The 21151-nt window shown below is 34.5% G+C and overlaps 1 protein-coding gene across 1 annotated transcript in view; it reads left to right on the top strand.

Annotated features, from left to right (window-relative positions):
• The window catches only part of ADAMTS19 (ADAM metallopeptidase with thrombospondin type 1 motif 19), a 264246-nt gene extending 243141 nt beyond the window's left edge, over positions 1–21105 (top strand). The window contains exons 21-23 of the mRNA XM_057735960.1: positions 570–722; positions 17192–17369; positions 19720–21105. Coding sequence (XP_057591943.1) covers positions 570–722; positions 17192–17369; positions 19720–19871 — 483 coding nt within the window. The 3' untranslated portion in view covers positions 19872–21105. The remainder of the gene's footprint in view (positions 1–569; positions 723–17191; positions 17370–19719) is intronic.
• Positions 21106–21151: the final 46 nt, after the last annotated feature.

The raw sequence follows: 21151 nt of genomic DNA, 5'->3' as shown, positions 1-21151 counted from the left end.
TTGTATTTTCAATCCATACAACCATTAAGAACAATGATTTCTAGGTGTATATAATTATGTAAAGAAATGATCTGTTTTGTTTTTGCTATGTTTTCTCTGTTTTAACTTTAAGAAAAGTTTGTGAGGAATGCATATTCCCTTAGAAATTGTCATGTTTTGCAAACACTTCTTAAGCCTAAAACAAACTAAATCTTAGCAAAAACAAAATGAATTTCTTTACATAATTATATGCAAAAAATTTGATGTCAATCAGGTTTGGCATCTTACATTTTGATCGTTGTTTATTATCTGTCTTTCATGAAAACCCCTGTGTTATAGGAGTCTGTGTAGTAATGGTCCTGTGTTCCTGAAACCCATTCATCTCTAGCACTGTGCCTTAAGCTCCATCTGGCCTCTGATGCTGGGGTGTAGCCTGGTGTTCTCCTTCTACTAATCCAGAATGAATTCTGGCCTTTTTGTGGGTGATAGGCTTTGAGAGATGATGAAAACCAATTCCTAATGTAATTTGATCATCAGCCTATATCTCCTAATCACCAGCTTTATCCACACTCTCTGCTGTTATCTTCCAGTGTTCGGTCAAATGTGGCAAAGGCGTACGTCATCGGACCGTGAGGTGTACTAACCCTAGAAAAAAATGCGTCCTCTCCACCAGACCCAGGGAGGCCGAGGACTGTGAGGATTACTCCAAGTGCTATGTGTGGCGAATGGGTGACTGGTCTAAGGTGAGAATCATTCTGTACACTCTCAGTATTGAGTTTCAATAACATCAGCATTGCCCTGGGTACTGTAATCACACAGTCTGAAGTTTAGGAGGCATAGAGGATAGAGATCATGGGAGACAGAATATCATATACCCAGGTTCAAATCCAGCCTGTCTGTCGAGGCTCATAATCTCAATAAAACAGTTTTAAGGAATAAGTAAGATAAAATGTGTAAAGCACTGAACACCATTTTTGACACAAAAGAAGCTGTCAAAAAATACTATCTATTGTTGTTTTGCTGCTCGTTTTTGGTGATACAGTTTTTGGTCAGAATATTTTTGCTTAAAACTTACCTAATAAATTGAATACTACTAGATAAGTACGTTCAGAATATAATTAAGGAAGGTAACAACGGACCCAAACAAAGGGAATTCCCACCTTAATATGTAAAAGGCATTCTCTTTCCCCACCATTATTTGGGATTGTATATAGAAGAAACGGAAAGGAGCAGAATTCTTGAAGTCCTTTGGTCAGATCAAGTAGACGTAATTCATTTGGCAGGTGAACAGTAAGTTCAGTCATCGTAATAGTAACACTTAAAATTTATGAATAAAGTAGAGCTGAAAATAGCTCACATATTCACTCTAAAGAGTATTAATAAATCTCATGTTTTAAGATAAAATTCTGATCATATCTTGGTGAAAACAGCTGTCAAATACTAGTTTTCAGAAATGTAAGCAATAATCGAATGATCCCCTGTGCCTGGCTACATTCTGCTGTGATTATATATCTGTTATAGTGGAACCAAAAGTTCTAGGGCTTAGCAGAGACATGGTAAATCCACTCTCCTTCCCTGTTGATTCATTAAAAAAAGAAATAGTTGTGGCTGCCAGGACATGGAGAGGACAGTGGTGGCCGTTCATAAATAACCCTACAGGACATTCTGGAAGAAATGTTTGCATTGTACAATACACTGTGGTTAGCCATCCTCCTCATTGTTGCCCAACAAGAAGCTCATGATATTTAAATCTGTTTTCTTATGATTATTCATACCTTTCCTCTCCAACAAAAGTGTGCATATGAACATCGTATCTGAGTTCCCAGTGAACTATACCCTTTACACAACTTCAAACATTTTAAGTTTACGCTGGGATTCTAAAGGATGCATTTGTCAGCACTGTAAATCAGTCCCTGACTACAGAATTAGGAAATAGCCCAGTCCGTGCAGCCTTTAGCTGGTGAATCATATAAAGAAACCTCACACTTCAGAGTAAACAACTTTTAGACAAAAGAGAATTCCAGATTAACCATATGTAATTTCTTTCATGTTCAGGGTTTATGTTTCCCAATTCTAAAAGAGAGAAATAGAGTACTGTAGTATGATAGAGAAAGACATGGCTTGGAAGTCAAGAAACATGGGGGACAGTCAGGACTCCCTCATTAAATACCTCTGTGTTTTTGTTTCCAAAAGAGTGAAATAGGAAAAGAGACAACACCATTGTTTTCAAGCTCTTTTATATTGACACTTCATTCATTGGCACTGAAGGTTTAAACTAGGTTAAGGAAATGAAAGTACTCCTTGGAGGGGTGTGGGGAGGATCACCTATTGCTCCCTATCAGCTATAGAAGCTGCATTTGTTCATTTTGGCTAGTGAAATTCTAGATGTTTTCCTTAAATGAAATAACTGTGCTCTAAGAAAAAGTTTTAAAACTTCTAGAATAGAGGAGCAACGTTTTTCCGACTTTATTAATTAATAGAAATATTCTAAGTGATAAATGTTGTTTATGCCTAGTTAACTACAAGAAACAAAATTTGTTATTGCAAAAATCAGAAGATCCAAGATTTATTGTAATTTGTGACCCAGAAGTCTAAGTTCCCACATTGCCGCGTAGGGAGATAAGGCTAGCAAATCCTATTTGCATGACAAATACTATTATAATTGATTAATAAATGTGCCTATTTTGTGGCCTCTGGTCAGATCTTAAAGCAAAATCAAAAATAACTGGGGCGATCTTAGAAAACATTGATTTCGGTTTTCTGTACTAAGCCTGAAAGAAAAATTGTTCGATTTTACCACAATTTACATGTATGTAATTTTTTAAATAGGCTGTATTGAATTACTTTAAATTGGTTTTGTTATGTTCCTATCAATACATTGCTGCCTAGCTAGAACAGCCTTTGTGAGTAGGGAAAGTAACGGATAGCTCTAATAAATATTTGTTTTTACTTCATGACTTTTAACCTCTGTTTGTTGGCATCTTTGCTTATGTAAAAGGTCCAGTTCTGTTGTGTTTTCTGTTCTCTTTACATGAATATGTCTGTTCTTTTCCTTGAAGCTGTTTTCTCCTTCTTCGTTTATGACTGAGGTCTCAGCATATCAGATTCAAAAGGCATACAAAAGTGAAAGCCAGTGGCTCCATGTGAACTTTATTGATTTCTCCCCTCCTGTTTTACTCCTGAGATATCACTTTCATGTTAAAATGAAGACCATCCCAAAATAATTACAGAGAAAAGAAATAGCTCTGTGATTATTAATGTTTCAGTGACTGAAGTATTCACGGACAGAGGAAAGACATAGATCTCTTATTCCTATCAGCTGTGTTCCTGGAATAAGAATAGCAATAAGATGTGTGCAGTTGTGGGTCGATTTCTGTGCTCCTCTGAAGTCAATTAATCTGTCAGTTTCATTCAAATTCTACTAATATTTTTAAACTCTTGATAAACCTAAATGGACTTAAAATTAAGCCCTGGATTGCTTTAATCAGAATTATTCAATGGACTGTCCATAAGGTCTAGCTCTGAAATCCTGCTCGTCCCTTAATAATATGGATGAATCACTAGAGAATCAGTTAAAATATATATTTTCTCAGATTTTCCCACTGTCTAAAAGCCACTGACCACTATTGAGCCAAGGTAATACTAGCTAAATGGAGCCTTACTACGAATATGTCTTACGCCTCAAACTGTTTACTGCATTTGTAGCAGCCTATGTGATTTCTAGCATTTATGTTTTGGTGGTTTTGTGTAAACAATAGGAAAATTGCTCTCAGCTTGAGAGAGAAAATTATACATCCAGTTATACTCAAAGAGAAAAATCTCCCATCGTATAATTGTTAACTCTGATTTCTAAGTAGTTGTAATACAGCCTTTATTAAACAATGCTAGTGTTTAGCTCATTGAGACTAGAAAGTTGGCAAAAAAAAGGACAAAGAAAATGTGGTTGCTTTGCTCTGGCTTGAGTTAACCATTGAAATAATCATGTGCCACATTCTGATATAGATACAGCCTTAGGATCTTTCTTGGGAGAGCAAAACACGACCCGTTTCTTGGCATTATAATTCTGTATTTACTCATTTAAGCTGTCCTAAGCATAGAACACTGACTTGAAAAAAATAACATAGTCTCTTATGTTTAATGAAATGCCCTAGTTTCTGGCTGAACTTGACCTTTCTGCCTTTATTTGAACTTCTACAACTTCTTGTTTTCATTATTGGAGGCCAATAGAGGAGCAAATTAAAGAGTACTGTTTTATCTATTACACAACATTTGGTCCTTCATGAAGCTTTTACAGAGTTAACTTTTGTGTGTGTTATTAACAAGTAGTTTATACTTTTTCAAGTGAATTTTAAAGACAGAAAAACACCTTGGAAACAGACATAATCTTGGTCAGTTCTTAGATTCCATTCATACTCTATAATTTGAACTTAATTTAGTCCTTTAAGATTGTAGGAAATGAATAGCTTTGGCCATGTATCAAATTATGATATGATTAACAGATTTTTGGTTAAGAGATTATGAGCCCTTTGTAATTATATAATTCAAAATAATGCTGGAAGCAGAAATCATTCTAGATGATTTAATTATACAGGTAGTATGGTATAACTTTGTTTAGAATCAGTAAATATAAAGCTTGAAGTAATGAGTCATTTTTAACTTATCCTGCAAAAGGAAACCACAATTGTATTCAGTATTCATTTGAACAGAAGAGGAATCTAAAAACTAAGGTAATTTTTTCTAATGGATAGGGGAATTATATCAGACTCATACATGGTTTCTAATTGTAAAACTTGCATTTAAGTTAATAGAAATTCTACTTATTTTGAGATCATTCTTATAGTGAAGATTTTCTAGTTCTAGGTAGCTACAGATCTCAAAATGGCATTTACAATAATTTTTTGCATTTTCTCTGAAAATAATGTTGTGGCTAAAACTCAAAGTAAAACATATTGATTGCTTAATAATTTATTTTTGTAACTATGAAAGACCCGTATGTATCTGGATTGTTTCTAGTAAAAATTATTTTCTTAATATATGTACCTCAGATGGTACTGTGCTTTGCATAATGAAAATTTATAACCTTAACGTGGTCTCATATTGCATAATTCTTAAAACCTTTCATAACAGGCAAGTGCATGATCAGAGAAAAAACAGTGTCATTGAAAGGTTCTTTACTGACACACTGAAGTGTAGAAAGACAAAGAGATTTACCATTTTGAGCTTTACCTTTATCCAGATTGGTCAGCAGTCAATGTAAGTGGTTTGGTTTGTACCATTTCACATGACCCTGAAAAGAACATTGTTTTGTTTCTTACTCTTTGTTACAGTGGATTCTTAGAGAGACAGATCATGTGAATTTGAAATTCTGGATAAGTTCATAGGCTGTTCCCAAATCTCATAGGATCGTTGGCCTGACGACCTGCCTTCAGTTTCCTACACAGAAGTTTGTCGTTCCAATTAACACTGACAGTGGTAATTGTGACTTATCACCATTGGTAGGAAATTATGAATAATCACAGAAGACATTTCTTTTCACTGAAGGAAAACTCAGGAAACATTGAAGGAAAGTTAAGAAACAAAACTTGATCAAAGCAATCAAGAATATCCTGAAACAGATAACTAGATAGTACCACATTTTTAATCATGTGTCTCTGCAGCCTAGTGTTTCTGCATTAAATGAAAAGGGACAAAAAACCCAGATCCAAAAATTGCAAAGGGGGGATGTCTTGTTATCCAGTGGCTAGGCTAGGACGTTAGGACTGTGGATTCCTACATATGTGGACTAACCTAGTGCTGCATATAACCCACCCCAGTTAAAATAAATTTGCAGGATGTTCCAGAATCCAAATGAGGATATGTATAGCTCACTGGTTTTAATACAACTAAACTAAGTGGGTTGTTACAGGTTAGTAGAGTGAAGCTCAATCACTTGTTAGAAGGATTTCCCATTCAAATTTAAAGAAATAATTGGCAATAACAGTAAGTAACCAAATTAAATATCCTAATATAATGTAAAAATAGAAAATGTTAACTATATTCTGAAACTAGAGAATAAAAAGATTTAATAAAATGAGAACTGCTATGTGGAGAAAATATATAGTTAAGTAGGTTGATTAGTAAAATTCTTATTTACCGAAGACCTGAATGTCATAATTTTTATAAGATTGAATTCATATTAATTTATGAATTCTTGCATTCCCAAAATTATCTTCCATGGAAAACTCATTCCTTGGGATGTGGTCTCCATGTAAGAGAAATATTGTAGTTAAAGAGAGCCAAATAGTCTTTACTGTAGGGCTTTTCAGTAACATTCTTCTGTTCCCTGCACATCTCAGAGAGACTAAGGTATTTCACTTGTCTTTTTTCCTTTACCAAGGGTCACTTTTACAGAGCATGTAGCTAGTTTGTTATTTATTGTAACACACTTTAGGAAACCTTAAATTGGATTATTTCAATTTCAGAGACTAGTTTTGTAAATATTTTTTTCTAACTGGAAAAAATTTGTTGATGGAAACCAAACGGAAATACTCTGTAATTCAGAAAACTGTTCTTGAGATGGATTAGCATCTGTATTCAGAATTATTTCCTCATTACATCTACAAGCCTGTTAATATTTGGAAAAGATAACTGCCTGTCATTTTTATAATTACAGATAATCTCATAGGACAGGAAAATTTGAGCAGCTATCCCATAAACAGATATAAATCTATCATACTGACTTCTGTCATTGTTGGCTCAGTCTGTAAATCGAAGAAATCAGATTGTGGCCTTGGTTTCAAACATATGGACATTGAGGAAACCAATCCCAAGATATCCTAAGGAAGAGATATTTTGCCTAATAGGAAAATTTACTTTAAAAATTCACTTATCTCTGAGTAAACTGTTCATACTAAAGAAATTATTCAATGATAGGTAAGATGCTTTTTCTCAAGAAAAACTTTCTATTATGTTGTTTAGATACATCCACCAAGCATTTACCCAACTTGTTACTCACCATTCTGTCTGAAAAATATAGCTGTCTTCTAAACCATGCATAATAACCCCTAAACTGTTGGCTATCAAATTGTTTTGTCTCTGTCTCTTTGCACTGCCAGAGAATGGGACATTTTTTTGCATTGCTATCATTTTTATTTTTAAGATCTCCCGAGAGTTGTATCTCTTGCCCCAGATATATAAAAAAATTGAATTTACAGAATGTTCGGATTACTCACAGTGGTCAAATGCAGTTGGCTGATATGATTGAACAAAGCAAAAATATATTAGCTTAAAAAGAATGAGGCACACATACTGTGTGTGTATGTCTTCTTTCTAAAGCAAATGTATAATTTAGAGATTAGTGTCTATGTATACATATGCGTGTGGGTGTGTGTATGTGTATATATATAATGTATATATTATATGTGTGTATATAGGTATAATTATAAATGCTGATATAAGAACATGTGTTTAACATCCTTTGGATTGGAAAATGTGAGAGAAATATATTTTTTTAATCCACAGGGCTTAAAAATACTGTCTTCTTAATAGATCCTTGAAAAATCACTAGACTCTTAAACTAGTGCTATCAGTGCTTTCATGCTGCATAGCAGGGCATCTGTAATTTCACCTTCTAAACCATACCTAGGAACAATTCAGTAAATAAATGTCATTGAGTTAAAAATTACTTTTGATGTCCTTTATAGGGGATGGAGCACGGAACATGCCAAAACTCATTTTGGGGATATTGAACTTCAATAGGTGGGAGCAGGGGGAGAGTTTCCCATAAAAAATCATGAAATTTGATGACTGTTATAAAATTAAAATCAGTAGTCTTAACACTGAATGTTTTTTACTTAGATGTAGTGAAGTATATGTTCATCAAATACCAGAGGATGTACAGAGATAGACATAACCAGATGACCAGGACACCCAGAGAAAGGCACACGTACAATGTGAGAACAAGTATGCAAGTGACCCGCTAGTTAGAAAGGCATCGTATGGATGCAAAGTGTAATGAAAGGGAGAATGTTTTAACAAACAGGTCCCTGCTTTTGCTTCAGGTTGACTGGGGCGGCACCCCAGCATCTGCACAGCCACAGTGCACAACCTGCATTGGTCTTATATATGCGGAAGAGCAGTTCCTTAGGCCCCCTAACCTCTGTCCCCACATCTGTAAAATGTGCCAAAGCAACTGTCTCTCTACATTTCAAAATACTGTATCTGGGCAAGTGAAAGTAATCCAGTTTTAGTGATGGGTATCATCCATGGAAAAATATTTTGAACTACCTAAAAGGAAAGATCTACCTGAGGAGACAAAACACAAATAGCAGAATAGATTAGAAAAAATATGTACCTATAACCTTATTTTCTATATACAAAATATGTATGAGTCCATATAGTATAAGAATTAAAACTAACAAACTTGTTTAGAAATAAATACACATACACACACAAATTCAGGGCTCAGAGAGGCAGCATGACAGAAGGGGGCTGAGAGATACCCAGGGTCTGCCGTACAGAGGAAGTGTATTTTACTCAATTCTGCCCAGTTGCTTCCACATATATTTTCCCATACAACCTCTAAGATTACATGTTATCAAACTTTTTAAAAAACATTTTGATAGGTGAAAAAAATGATATCTCATTTTGAAATGCACACGTTCTTGGACTCAACAGCTTCATTGCCATAGATTTTACTTACAGGCATTCTCACATAATTTGCTAACCGCATTTATGAAGATGCTCATTGCAGCCTTGTTTGGAACAACAAAAATTTGGAAACAATCCACATATCCATTAACTAGTTACATAAATCAAAATACTATATTTAAACAGTGGAATACTGTAGTTTTTTAAAATATATTTGTGTATACATACTGATGAGAAAATTTCTCCAAGAACTACTATTAAGTATGTAATTGTTATGCAGAAGAGTTATACAGTGTAAACTATATTTACATAATTCTTTTTATACATGTTAAAAGTTTTCTCACAGAAGTACGAACAACAGTTTATTTAAATTACATTGAAGGAAAGGAACCCTTATGCTTATAATTCTACCATATCCGTGTATTACTTTTAATTTTATAAACTGGTTAACAGTGTTTGAAATTAAAAGAAAACTGTTGCTTTCTTCATACTGACATTTTTCAGGCTACAGTATCAACAGTGATTGATGTTGTGGATGTAGAGAGATGCTAAGAGAATATTATAGAATTTCTAGGAAGGGGATTAGTAAGTTAGGTGATTGGTGAGATAACTCAGTGTTTGGAGTCAGACAGCCCTGAGTTTGAATTCTGAATTTTCTGTTCAGGTAAATTACTGATTCCAAATGAAATAATTTATGAAAAGTTAATAGCAGAAGGTCAGATACATAGTAACTAAATAAATGCTGACTATTCATATCGTAGAGTCAGTAGAGATGGGGAAAATGGTTGGCTTTGAGAAATTTGTCATGAGGTTAAAATGAGCAGAAGTGAGGCTCATTTTCTGTGGGGAGGTGGGAAGGAGGGAGGTGTTCATGTGTTTAGTGAGAATCCTGCGTTAGCTTTCTGGTCTGAAGAATGCGTGTGGATAATGGATCTCTGATATGAGATAGGAAACCCTAGAGATAAATCAAGTTAGAGGGGAAGGATTATGAATTCTATTTTGGGCTGTGTTTCATGTGCCCATAAAAGAATTAAATACTGGTGTGTAGTAGATAGGTCAGAGGAGAGGAATGGGATGGAAATATACATTTTAGAATCATCAACATTTAGGCAGTGTTTAAATTTTAAAGTTATAAGTGTGCCTGAGGAGGGAGTGGAGATGGAAAAGATGCAGCCCTGAGAAACTCCCAACTTTAAAGGCTGGTGAGAACAGAAGCAACTGCTAGCAAAAAGGACTGAAAAAAAGGGGTATTCGGAGAAACAAGAGGAAAAATTGTGAGAAACAAGAGAAAAAAAGTATGCTTAAGAATGCTCAATGAAATGGAGACTCAAAAGGAGTTGAGGGGAGCCTATTTCTTTATTCTCAAATGTCAGCTACTATAGAACTGTGCCAATGGCATTCCTTGTTGTATTTTTATAAAATGTTCCTCATTTTATTTCCTCAAACTATATTCCACTCCCAATTTCCTTTTTCTTGAAAAATGTCAATACTGTCTTGCAAGATACCCAAGGAGAAGCTATCCTTGGCACTTTTTCTTGTATACACAGGTAGGTCTTTGCCTAGGTTGCTCTTTACTCCCAGTATAATACTGCAGTCCTTACAGTTTCACCAGGACAAGAGTAACAATTTCTAATGTGTTTCCTTACCTCCATACAGGGGAATAACTTCCCCACTCTATCCTATAGTTCAAACAATTTCAGAGAATTGTCATTGGCTATGCTGTCAGCTACCAGATACTTACTCTGGTATTCAAAGCTTTCTGTATTCAGGCCTTAACCTACCTATTGAGAATTGTCTCATTATTCTCTAATTCACTATCTCCGCTAAGCTCAGGCCTGAGCAGTTTGTACTTCTACAATCTCCACGTCTTTGTTTATACACTTTCTTTGTCTAGAATGCTTTTTCCAACTATCTATGTCCTTTAAGAACCAGCTCAAATACCTAATTTCCCCAATAAATGACAGAATGTGTTTGCAATTATTGACATTAATTTCTCTCAATTACTTATTGCCTTATATTGTTGTTATTTCATTAATATTGTCTTAACCATTTACCCTTCTCACTCCTCTCTCTGAGTGGCAAGACCATTGCATGACCTGCAGTGATACATATTGAATAAATGACTACTTAAACTTCTTCATCAATAAGCAAAAAATGTATGATACATCTAAATATTGTATTTCTTTTCTTCTGATCCATTTTATTTTACTGACTCTAGCTCTATAACAACTACAATGTTTCATATATTTTACTACAAAAAATTAGTAACTAGCTTATCTTTCTCCAGGAAAAGTAAGGTAACTGATATAATTTTATGTAAACATATGACTCCCTTCACCTTTTCCTGTATGGTATATCAAACTACTTAAAAATGTGAGTTTTCTTTAAAAAGTAAATCCACCCTTATTTGAGTAACATGCTATTTAAGCCTAAAGGATGCTTAAGATTGAGCTTCAGGGAAGCTGGGAGACTTCTTTTGCATTTTCTGGAATTCATTTGGCTGTAATACCTGACATCAGGTTGGAGAGCAGTTATCTAACCTAGAAGAAAAGCAGCAGATGGAAGCAAAGCACACTTAAGCATTTTCTCTGTAAACTAGCAAATACCTGGTTTATTTCAGGTTGGAATAAGTTAAAGGTAGCTGTATAACACTCTCTGTGATATTTTAAATCAAGACTTTATTTATTAAAAAAAACACACACACACATACTTCTCCAACATGGCCACAGAAAGATCTGATCCATTTTTGACACAGAATTGTTGGACTAGACCTGAAAAGTATTTTATTTGAAAAGGAAATTCAATCACTGTCTTTCCAAACAGTGTCTCTGGTGGGAAGATGTTTCACTGGGATGATAGTGATAAAATAGAAATGTCTTGATAGTCTTTTTTCACCTCTGCAACATCCTGTGATTCATAGGTTCAGCACTGACAGAATTGCAAATGGGCCCAAAACTTTATGTTTATTAATTGCTTCTTAATGCAAAACATATTTTTTATTCCATCATTGCAGTGATCAGTGTGTACTTTGACATAAAAAATGATTGGGGGGATTATTATGACCTTTCATAACATATTCAGTTCTCTGCTAATCATTCATAAGCAATCTGCTTGATTTTTGCCACTCACGTTTCCTTGATTTGCAATAACTATACGCAAACATTTTCACTAAAGAGACAAAAATAGTTTGAACTGTAGAACCATACAAAGCATTAATTAAAGACATATGCAAAAAATCCTCAATGTCTGATGTCTAGGAATAGATTCAGTTCCAAATATTCATGCGTTAAATAAAACAGATGAACTACTTTAAAAAGATGCTGCAACACTGACCAAAATAAATAGCAAATCTTGCAAAACAAAGCTAACTTTTGTTCCTTAGTATGCTTGTTTCACACTCACTTTATTAAAAAGTTTAAAGATGGAACTGCCAAACATATACATAAATGAATAGGAATGCTGTGCTAATAATTTCCAGTAGAAGTCATCATTTAGTTTCCTTATGAGGTCCACTCTCCACTGTGAATGCTACTTCACTCTTGTTAAACCATTTTGGAATAATCCATTTATTCCCAAAGACAAATTAGCCAAGTCAATGCTGTTAACCTTGTTATATATTGGCACTTATCATTACAAATTATATCAGGTTCTAGAAGATTGTCTATTATATTGGTTAAAAAAAAATTGAACTCTGTCTGCCAGTGACAATTTTCTCTTAATTTAGGAATTCCTATTTCTTACAGAGGCCAGCTGGAAATGAGTAAAGCATTACAGAGCCTTCCTTAGCTGTTGGCCTGGAGAATACACATTCTCTCCAAAATATATATCTTTGGCATAGTCTAGAAGGAAGGAATCTCGGGTAATCTCCGTGCTGGCCAAGTGTGAGAATTATTATTTTTAACCCCTAAATATACTGAAATCTGGGGTTTTTTTTTAAGGAATTTAAAAACAGACTAGTTTAGTTATGTTTGTTATTCAATAAAACTCCAAATAAATACTGTGCAGTACTATTTTTACTTTTGGGTTTTCTGCCTCTTTGGTATAATGTTTAAGAGGACATTTTACAGGACTTACAGCTTGAACAGTTTTACAGTTTAACTTTAGGGTTTAACATGCACAGATTGATCATTCCATAAACTCACTGGCAAACTAGTTGATTATTTAACTAAGTGTACAAATTTACTTATACCATAGTGTCCCAATTGGTTCCTAAACCTGGATTATCTAAATATTCAGGGTAACAAATAACTAGCACCAAACAGTATCTATCTGACCATTCTGAAGTCCTGAAAGGAAAGGTAGAAACTAATATTTAACCAGGAATTTTAAAGTTTGGCCTTTTATCATGGGATCCCAATACCTAAGACTAGATGTGGAAGTCTTGTGTAGCTTCATGTTGAAAATCACGTATGCAGAATAGATCTACTTGATCTCAGAACCCATGCAGCACAGAAGCAGTCCAAGAATCAGAGATCAGTGGAAATAATGAGTCTCTTCTCTAAATAGGAGAGTAGTTAAGAAATATTTATGGAGATCCCATTTACAAAGGGTTCATAAGTGAAATTAAGTTGTTCAGAGTGCATAGTTTACTTCTTGGATAAAAAGACAACAGTGCTCTTTGGCAAATTTGGCAGAGACATGATACCAGGTAAATTACATCATGAGCCCTTATGGGTGTTGCTTCATGATTCATGAGTTTTCAGTGACAGATAATTTTGCACTTTACAAAAGTGAGTTCAAGTTTTACTGTGGATGAGCTTTGAGAACCTCCTAAAATCGTGTTCACTATTTTCACCCCTCATTTTGACAGTTTATAAACTTGTAGTTAGCTATTTATTGGTGCCTGTGCAGCCTTTTTTCCTTTGAATTAAACATGTTTTACTCATGTCAGTGTATTACAGAGCATGTTGGCTATTATTCACTGGTATTTAGTGGATTTATGCCTCTAAGCATGTGGTCTTCATAGAAACTTTGGGGAACAATACATGTAGCTTATTTTTAAAAGATACGTGTTCTTGATAAACATATTCAAATCTATCATGAAATGAATATTTCTATATAATATAATGAGAATTTAGTAACAGAGCAAACTCATCTCTCATATGTTTATTTGATCCATCAAAAACGTATTTATACCATTGTGTTGTTTAAGACCTAATTATCCTCAATGCATCAGATTAGACTTGAAAACTTAAAGAGTTTCATCAGACCAGATATTTTATAGCACACACTCACTACCCTTGAACGTAATGAGATTGTAACATCAATAAAATGTCTCAAGGTAGATGGCCTTTCCTTGAACACCTGGTATAAGGTGTTTACGTATTTTTCTAAGTATTAAACCAAGATCTTGCAGCACTGTCTATTATTGCCATAAATAATACTGTCAGGAGAAATTTCCATGGTCAGTTTCTTACTGCAGTTTGATTTTGGGGCAGTGCCTCACCACTCGTCCATCTTTTGTGGCAGAAGAAAGGATTCCACACCTTGGCTTGTCTGTGAGACGGACTTCACAGCCATTCAGAGTTCATGTTATTCGTTTGTTTCTAAGACAATGCCTCAGTTGAGAATTTGTTAAGAATTTTTTGAGTGTGTTTTTTCCGCTACGTTTTTTCTGTGTCCCTCATTTGTTCATATTTAGATGAGTCTACAAATTTGCCAAATCTTTCTGGCATCTCAACTTGCCTTTACCGGTACTGCCCACTCAGGGCTATTGTCTAACTTAGTAAATATAACTTTCCAAGAATTTGCATCTATATCCATCATCAGCTCCTCCTTGGCCATTTTTAGAATATTACTAACATCTGAGTTAGGTAAATGTCTACTGTACCCTTCCACCAGCTTGAACATGGCGTATTTTTACCCAGAGATTTCCCTCTCGGTTAGTTTGTTCAGATGAAAGTTTCTTAGGTAAAATAAAGCAAGTCAGGTCTCATTGTGTGGTATAAGAATGACAAAAAGGAAGTTTTAGATCATGGAAGTAATTATAAGGTTCTGTTATTTATATATCTCATTTTAAAAGAGGATAAAGCCTGCTCCTTGCTAATTTGCTACCATTTGTATTCATGGTTCTCATTTGCAAAACTGTTTCTCTACTCATCTTAATAGTCCAATCTGTTTGAATTATTGAGGAAGTTTCCTGTATCATGCTTAGTGTTTGACGTGCAAACTAAAATGTAGACGTAATTTAATAAAATCTTAGAAATTGTCACTAATGTCCAAGGTCAAGAAAGGGTTTTTTCCATTATAAGAGAAATCTATAACAATAATATCTAAAAATATTATAGTGCTCGTGTACTCAAGTGCAGGGAAGGTCATAATTTTCCCAGGTGGATTGAAATGATGAATATCACTAAGTCAAAACAAATTTTATTTTCAGAGCCTTTGGGGCTCATTTTTTTGGTGGGAAAGAGGGATTACCCACATCAGTTTTTCTGTGCCTTGTTGTTTAAGTTTGTTCTAAAGATTACGATTTCCCTTTTTACTGTGGTAAACTTGGCACATCAAGATTGTGTTTCCTGTTCGAATTAAAGGCTTCTAGTTCATGGAATTGATTCGTGAGGTGCTTAGTTTCAAAGGTCCTCCAGGGCAATATTAAAACTATTTGGACAACAAATTATTTGTCAGACAGTGCAAGTTTCTCTGTTTAAAATACATGGTAAATTTTCCTTGTAAAAGAAAGATCAATGGCAAGTTATCTGGTGCACCCTATGTTTTTTTGGTTTTTTGTTCTTTGTTTTGTTTTGTTTTTTACCAGTTGCTAGCAAATTGTGTTGACATTTTAGCATTTGGCCCTTTAGTGGAGGTCTACAATGCATCCTTGTTTCAAATATTTTTTAACTTAGTACATATGTGAAGAGCAACTTTTAAAATGTGTTAGAAAAAAGACAGGAGGGAGGGAGGAAGACAGTGGAAAGAACGTACTATTTGGAATCCAAACACTTGCTTTTGTTTCTTCTTCGTATGGAGCAAGTCTTTGTCACCTTCTCCATGAGTCTTTCCCTGATCATCCCATTTGAGTTGCTGAACCCCATACCCCAAATTTTCCCAGTCCTCCTTCCCAGCTTTAATTTTTCCATAGCACTTGTCAATATCTAATGTACAATGTATTTCAATTCCGGACCTTCTTGCTCCTCGCTATTACAGTGTAAACTCCTTGAAGGCACAGAGTTTTGTCTCTTTCATGTACTATCACTTCCCTGTATCCAGAATAACATTTGGTACATTGTAAAGTTTCAGTGAATATTTGTTGAATGAATGAATGAATGAATGAAGTAATCTCTATGAGCCTCACTGTTGCCATCTGTAAAGTTGTTAGGGTTATGAGGAAGAGTTAACCAGGACATTGTGTGTAAAAGCATATTAGATAATGCCTGGAACATAATAGGTATTTCGTGTGTCTATTCATTTGTGTTTATCATGTAATATATAGATCTATCAGTAAATTGTCTATAGATAGCGTGACTATCTATAGATAGTGTGTCCCAGGTTACCCAGGAACGTCCCCTTTTATGCCTCTAGTCTAGGAGTAATCATCAGCGACTTCTTTCACAAGTACCCTGATTTGAATGATAAATTCTATGATCACTGTATCTAAAGATAACAGCATGCTTGTGAATTGTCCTTAGGGCAAAAGAGTTTATCTCATACTGCATAGCCTGAGTTATAGTAAAGGAAAACCGAAAAGGCCTTCTAATTCATTAATGTTTAGGTTAACAGTAAGATATGGATAAGAGGTTATTTGGCAGGATGGGGGAAAGAGAAGATTTCTAACTGTTAATATAAAGAGAAATATTAGCAACCTTCTGGTATCAAGTAATGCTTAAGTGCCCAGTCTTTAAATTTAGTACATGTAGGTTCAAATTCCAGTACCACTACTTAGCTGTAAAACTGTGGGCACTTTGTTTCACTTATTTGAGCCTCTATTTTCTCATCTGTGTAAGAGGAATAATAATAGTACTCATTGGCTTCATATAAAATATTAAAATAAATGTAATCCCTGACAAGTACCTGGCATGTAGATACTAAGTAAGTGCTAACCACTATTAGTATCATATGCAGTAAAAGCTTTCAGAAGTAATACTATTGATTCCCTTTGATCCTAAAGCAGCAAACTGGTTCCATAGTACAACTGATTATTTAAAATATTAAACAACTGGCTAAGAATGGGTGAAATTGCCCAGCTTCCACAATGTTTAGTAGCCTGTTTCTAACTCCATCTATTTTAGATCATTGCTTTTTGTTGTAAAGTTTATTGAATAAAGTACCAGCCCCATAGTATTAATAATTTCTGCTGCTTTTAGCTTCTGAACAGGATCCTGAATATGATGGGTGATCAGTAAATATTTGAAAAGCCAGTAAATGATTGAATATTCTGAAACATTCAAACAAACTATAATTTTGAGACTTCATTTAATAGACTTCTATCACACCATTGTTGGGTAGCACCGTGAATAATTAGATAATGAAATTAGAGTCTTTACTTTTATGTTCAATTTTGACAAATATAAGGAGAAGGTAGCTCACAGCCTAGAAAAAGGAAACAACAAAAAGAACAGTTAACAAAACCTTGTATCTCTCCTAGTGCTCAATTACCTGTGGCAAAGGAATGCAGTCCCGGGTTATTCAGTGCATGCATAAGATCACAGGAAGACATGGAAATGAATGTTTTTCTTCAGAAAAGCCTGCAGCATACAGGCCATGCCACCTTCAGCCCTGCAATGAGAAGATTAACGTAAATACTATAACATCACCCAGGCTGGGTAAGCAGACCAAAAAGGGGATGATTTTGAGAAACGTGAAAATGATCATGGCTTCTTCTATTTTTCATATCACTTTAAAGCTTAATTATCAATCTATACTAATTAGTTTGGTTCTGACTAAATTGGATCTATTCAACTATAGCTTAGTCCAAATGATCATGTGGGTAAAACATCCTAAAGACTGAACTATTTTCATTCCTGAGCTGTCTACTCAGAGCCAGGCCCTAGAAATACGAATGCCATACCACCCAAGGTCATCCTACAAAGGGTTGAAGGATGTAACCATATTTTTGATTCTGACCAGTCCCGTGACAGAACCCTCAATTAAGGCAATGTCTGTGGAAAGGTTGTGGTGTATACCTTGGATCTGTTCATTGTTAATAGCCTTCCTTGTGATCCTGGATACAAATTATCCTTTGGAGAGACAGAGGAAAAAATTCACTTTCAAGGAGAACAGGTGCATGCATCTGCACTGCTGAACAGGAAGTACCATTTTTTTCATCTCCAAGGACATAATATTAATGCAAATAAATAGTAGTAACATTTATTTACATAGTTTTCATGTTATAAAAAGCTTTCACATATATTCTCAATTCCTGTTATTTAATACATCATCAAGAAGTAGAGTATGCATTTTAAATATATATAGCCTACATTTGCATAACACATGTTCATGAATGAATTAGCCTTTATGTTTGTGGCAGTTAGTGGCTTTTAATAGACTGCTTCCTGGATGTCACTGGGTTAATATATATTTAACACCTTCAGTTGTTTTTCTTAATTTTTTTGGACTATAGTTGACTTACAATGTCATGTTAGTTTCTGCTGTGCAGCAAAGTGAATCAGTTATACATATATTATATCCACTCTTTTTTAGATTCTTTTCCCATGTAGGTCATTACAGACTATTGAGTAGAGTCCCCTGTGCTGTACAGTAGGTCCTTATTAGTAATACAATTTATATATAGTAGCATGTATATGTCAATCCCAATATCCCAGTTTATCCCTCCCCTCCTTTCTCCCTTGGCATACTGAGTGAAGTAAGTCAGAGAGAGAAAACAAATATCATATGATATCACTTATATGTGGAATCTTAAAAAATGGTACAAATGAACTTACTTACAAAACAGAAATAGAATCACAGATGTAGAAAACAAACTTACGGTTACCAAGGGGGAAACACCTTCAGTTTTAATTTGCACATATAATATCCAGGGGATCAGTTTAATCATACAGAATAATATTGCCAAAGTGCAGGGAGCTAAATTGTCATAGATACTTTTCCAGGCGTAAGATTCAATCAGATGGGAAAGTTTGATTTTTCATGGAAATATAAAATTTCTCTTTTTTAAGCCAAATAATTAACATTTCTAAGAAATAATCAGCTCAAGTAGAATTAAAACTAGTTAAGACAAAAAGTTAAGCAATCCTAGAGCAGATGCTGTAAATCCTTGTATTCAAAAACAACATAATCCCTTTCTCCAACAATTATTTGGAGTCCTTCCTGAAGTATCATGTGGTAGAAAATAATGAATTAAAAGAACTTAATTAAAGCTCCATTTTCTCTGTTTATTTTTTCTTCAAGACAGATCTTCAAACACAGAAGCACAGTGGTTGGAAAATCTAAGGTTTTTAAACGTAAAATAATGGATCATATTAGACTAGTGGCAAAAGAAACAATTGTAGCAGAACTGTCTTTTATTATACATGCCGGAGTACGCTATTTCTTCAGAAGAACAGGGGCCAAATCTACATGACCAAATTTTTTATACCAAGAGCTCATTTCAAGCACTTTATTGCTGTAAATTTTAGTCACTTTTGATAATCAGCTTTGATTTTAAGGATGCCTGAAACTGCAATTCTTAAATATTCCATCTAGACATGTCTGCTGTCCAGGAAGCAAGGAATGTGAAATAAGTGTGAGCAGATTTTTGTTTTGCTCCTTCTTTGCAATTTTATCCATAACAATACTTATTAATTTGTATTCTCGTAATGATGAACATATTGAACACATTCATTTTTCTTCTTAATCTTCTCAACTAAAAATCCTAAAGAAACTTACGTGAAAGCCATGAAGTGGAAACTTAAAAGCTATTTGCAAAACACTCATTGAATTTGGGAAATCGATCTTTAATAAGTCTGTAAAGCTCATGAGCAAGACCATTATTCCTTCACTTTACTGCTTTATGACAGTGTGGGTGTGTTCCTTTATCTCTGTCTTTTATGCTCTGGAAGGTAATATACATGAGTCAACGTACAGACTCCCCCCACTTAAATGATTGCTCTTTGTTTCCACTCATGACACCTAGTTTATCTACATGTATTGAGTTCCCTGTGTTCTGGTTCACAGCTGCTCTGACTTTCAAGTGCCTGGGAGATCAGTGGCCTGTGTACTGCCGGGTGATACGTGAGAAGAACCTCTGTCAGGACATGCGGTGGTATCAGCGCTGCTGTGAGACGTGCAGGGACTTCTATGCCCAAAAGCTGCAGCAGAAGAGTTGACCTCTAGCAGGCTGGCTGGCTCACAGCTCTTTGCAATTACATTATTTATAAAGACACACACTAGCATGTTTTGCAGACCAAATATTATCAGATTACATATAATTTAATCAAATTAATTTATTTCTTTGCCTGCCAAACATCCAATATGTTGTTTGTTTTGGTTCTACAAACATTTTGATTTATACTATATGGCTGCATAAGTAATTTTATATAAGTAAGTTGGATCCAGTTTCCAGAATAAAAATAAGAAGGGAAAAACAAAAAGCCAACCAAAATCTTTAGGCATTAAAAAAACAAAATAAAACAAAACATTTTTTTAAGTTAGGGCTGTCTCCAAGGTGCTACTTTCTCCCCAACGATACCATTGAGTTATCCAGAATGTATACTAATTTAGCATAGTGGTTTAGTTATATATGGAGATAAATCCTTTTTGTTTTTTGGTGTCCTGATGCAGAACTAGCCCATTTTCTGTTATCTGCAGGAGATGTGTCAACGTAACAAACCTCATAGTGTTGAACAGGTTTTTAGAGAATGTATTATGCATTGGGTTCAGATTTAGAGATATCCATAGGAAAAAATTCTACTGTAATTATAGCCTTATTTTAATAATGAAAAAGAAAAGTCAGAATAGAGACTTTGATCATGTTCATGAACATGTACTTGAACACAAGTATTGTAACAATGAAACACTGTAATAATTTACACTGAATCACCATTGCACTGTTGATATAGTGTAGAGAAACCATTTTAGAAATGGTAACATCCTACAAAAATGTGTATTATTTTAACATGTTGTCATTAGATTTTAGCTTTTTAAAATATTTTGAACAAAGAAAACATTGATCCACCTATTTCCTTGTATCTTTTTAGCAGATTTATAAAAGAGTATAGTACTTAGCCTCACAAATCATAATGAGAAAATTTACTATTTTTCAGTCTTTTCCCTAGAAACAAGGAAAAACAAAAGCTTATAATACTGTGGTAGTTTCATTGTGTTTTTTCTTTTTAAAAATTAAAAAAGTTTTACAATTCTGTGAAACGTTTAAAAACCAGCTTAAAGGTTTTCTTGTGAGAAAATATTGTACATGATTCACATGATTTCTTAGATTTTTCAATAAAATATGTGAAACTTCCTGTTGGGAGGCAGTTCTTCATGAGTCTCACATTTCCACATGTCTTGGCACTGCCTGCTTTTGTTCTGGAGTATCTTCTAAAGGATGTTTGTGTAATGAACAGCCTTGGAAGGTAAAGATAGCATCTTTTTTGGAGCAAAGGGCAGA

This window comes from Hippopotamus amphibius, chromosome 1, assembly GCF_030028045.1.
Source record: "Hippopotamus amphibius kiboko isolate mHipAmp2 chromosome 1, mHipAmp2.hap2, whole genome shotgun sequence".
Lineage (NCBI taxonomy): Eukaryota > Metazoa > Chordata > Mammalia > Artiodactyla > Hippopotamidae > Hippopotamus > Hippopotamus amphibius.
Note: the sequence above shows the minus strand (reverse complement) of the source record. Positions and strands in the feature narration are given on the sequence as shown.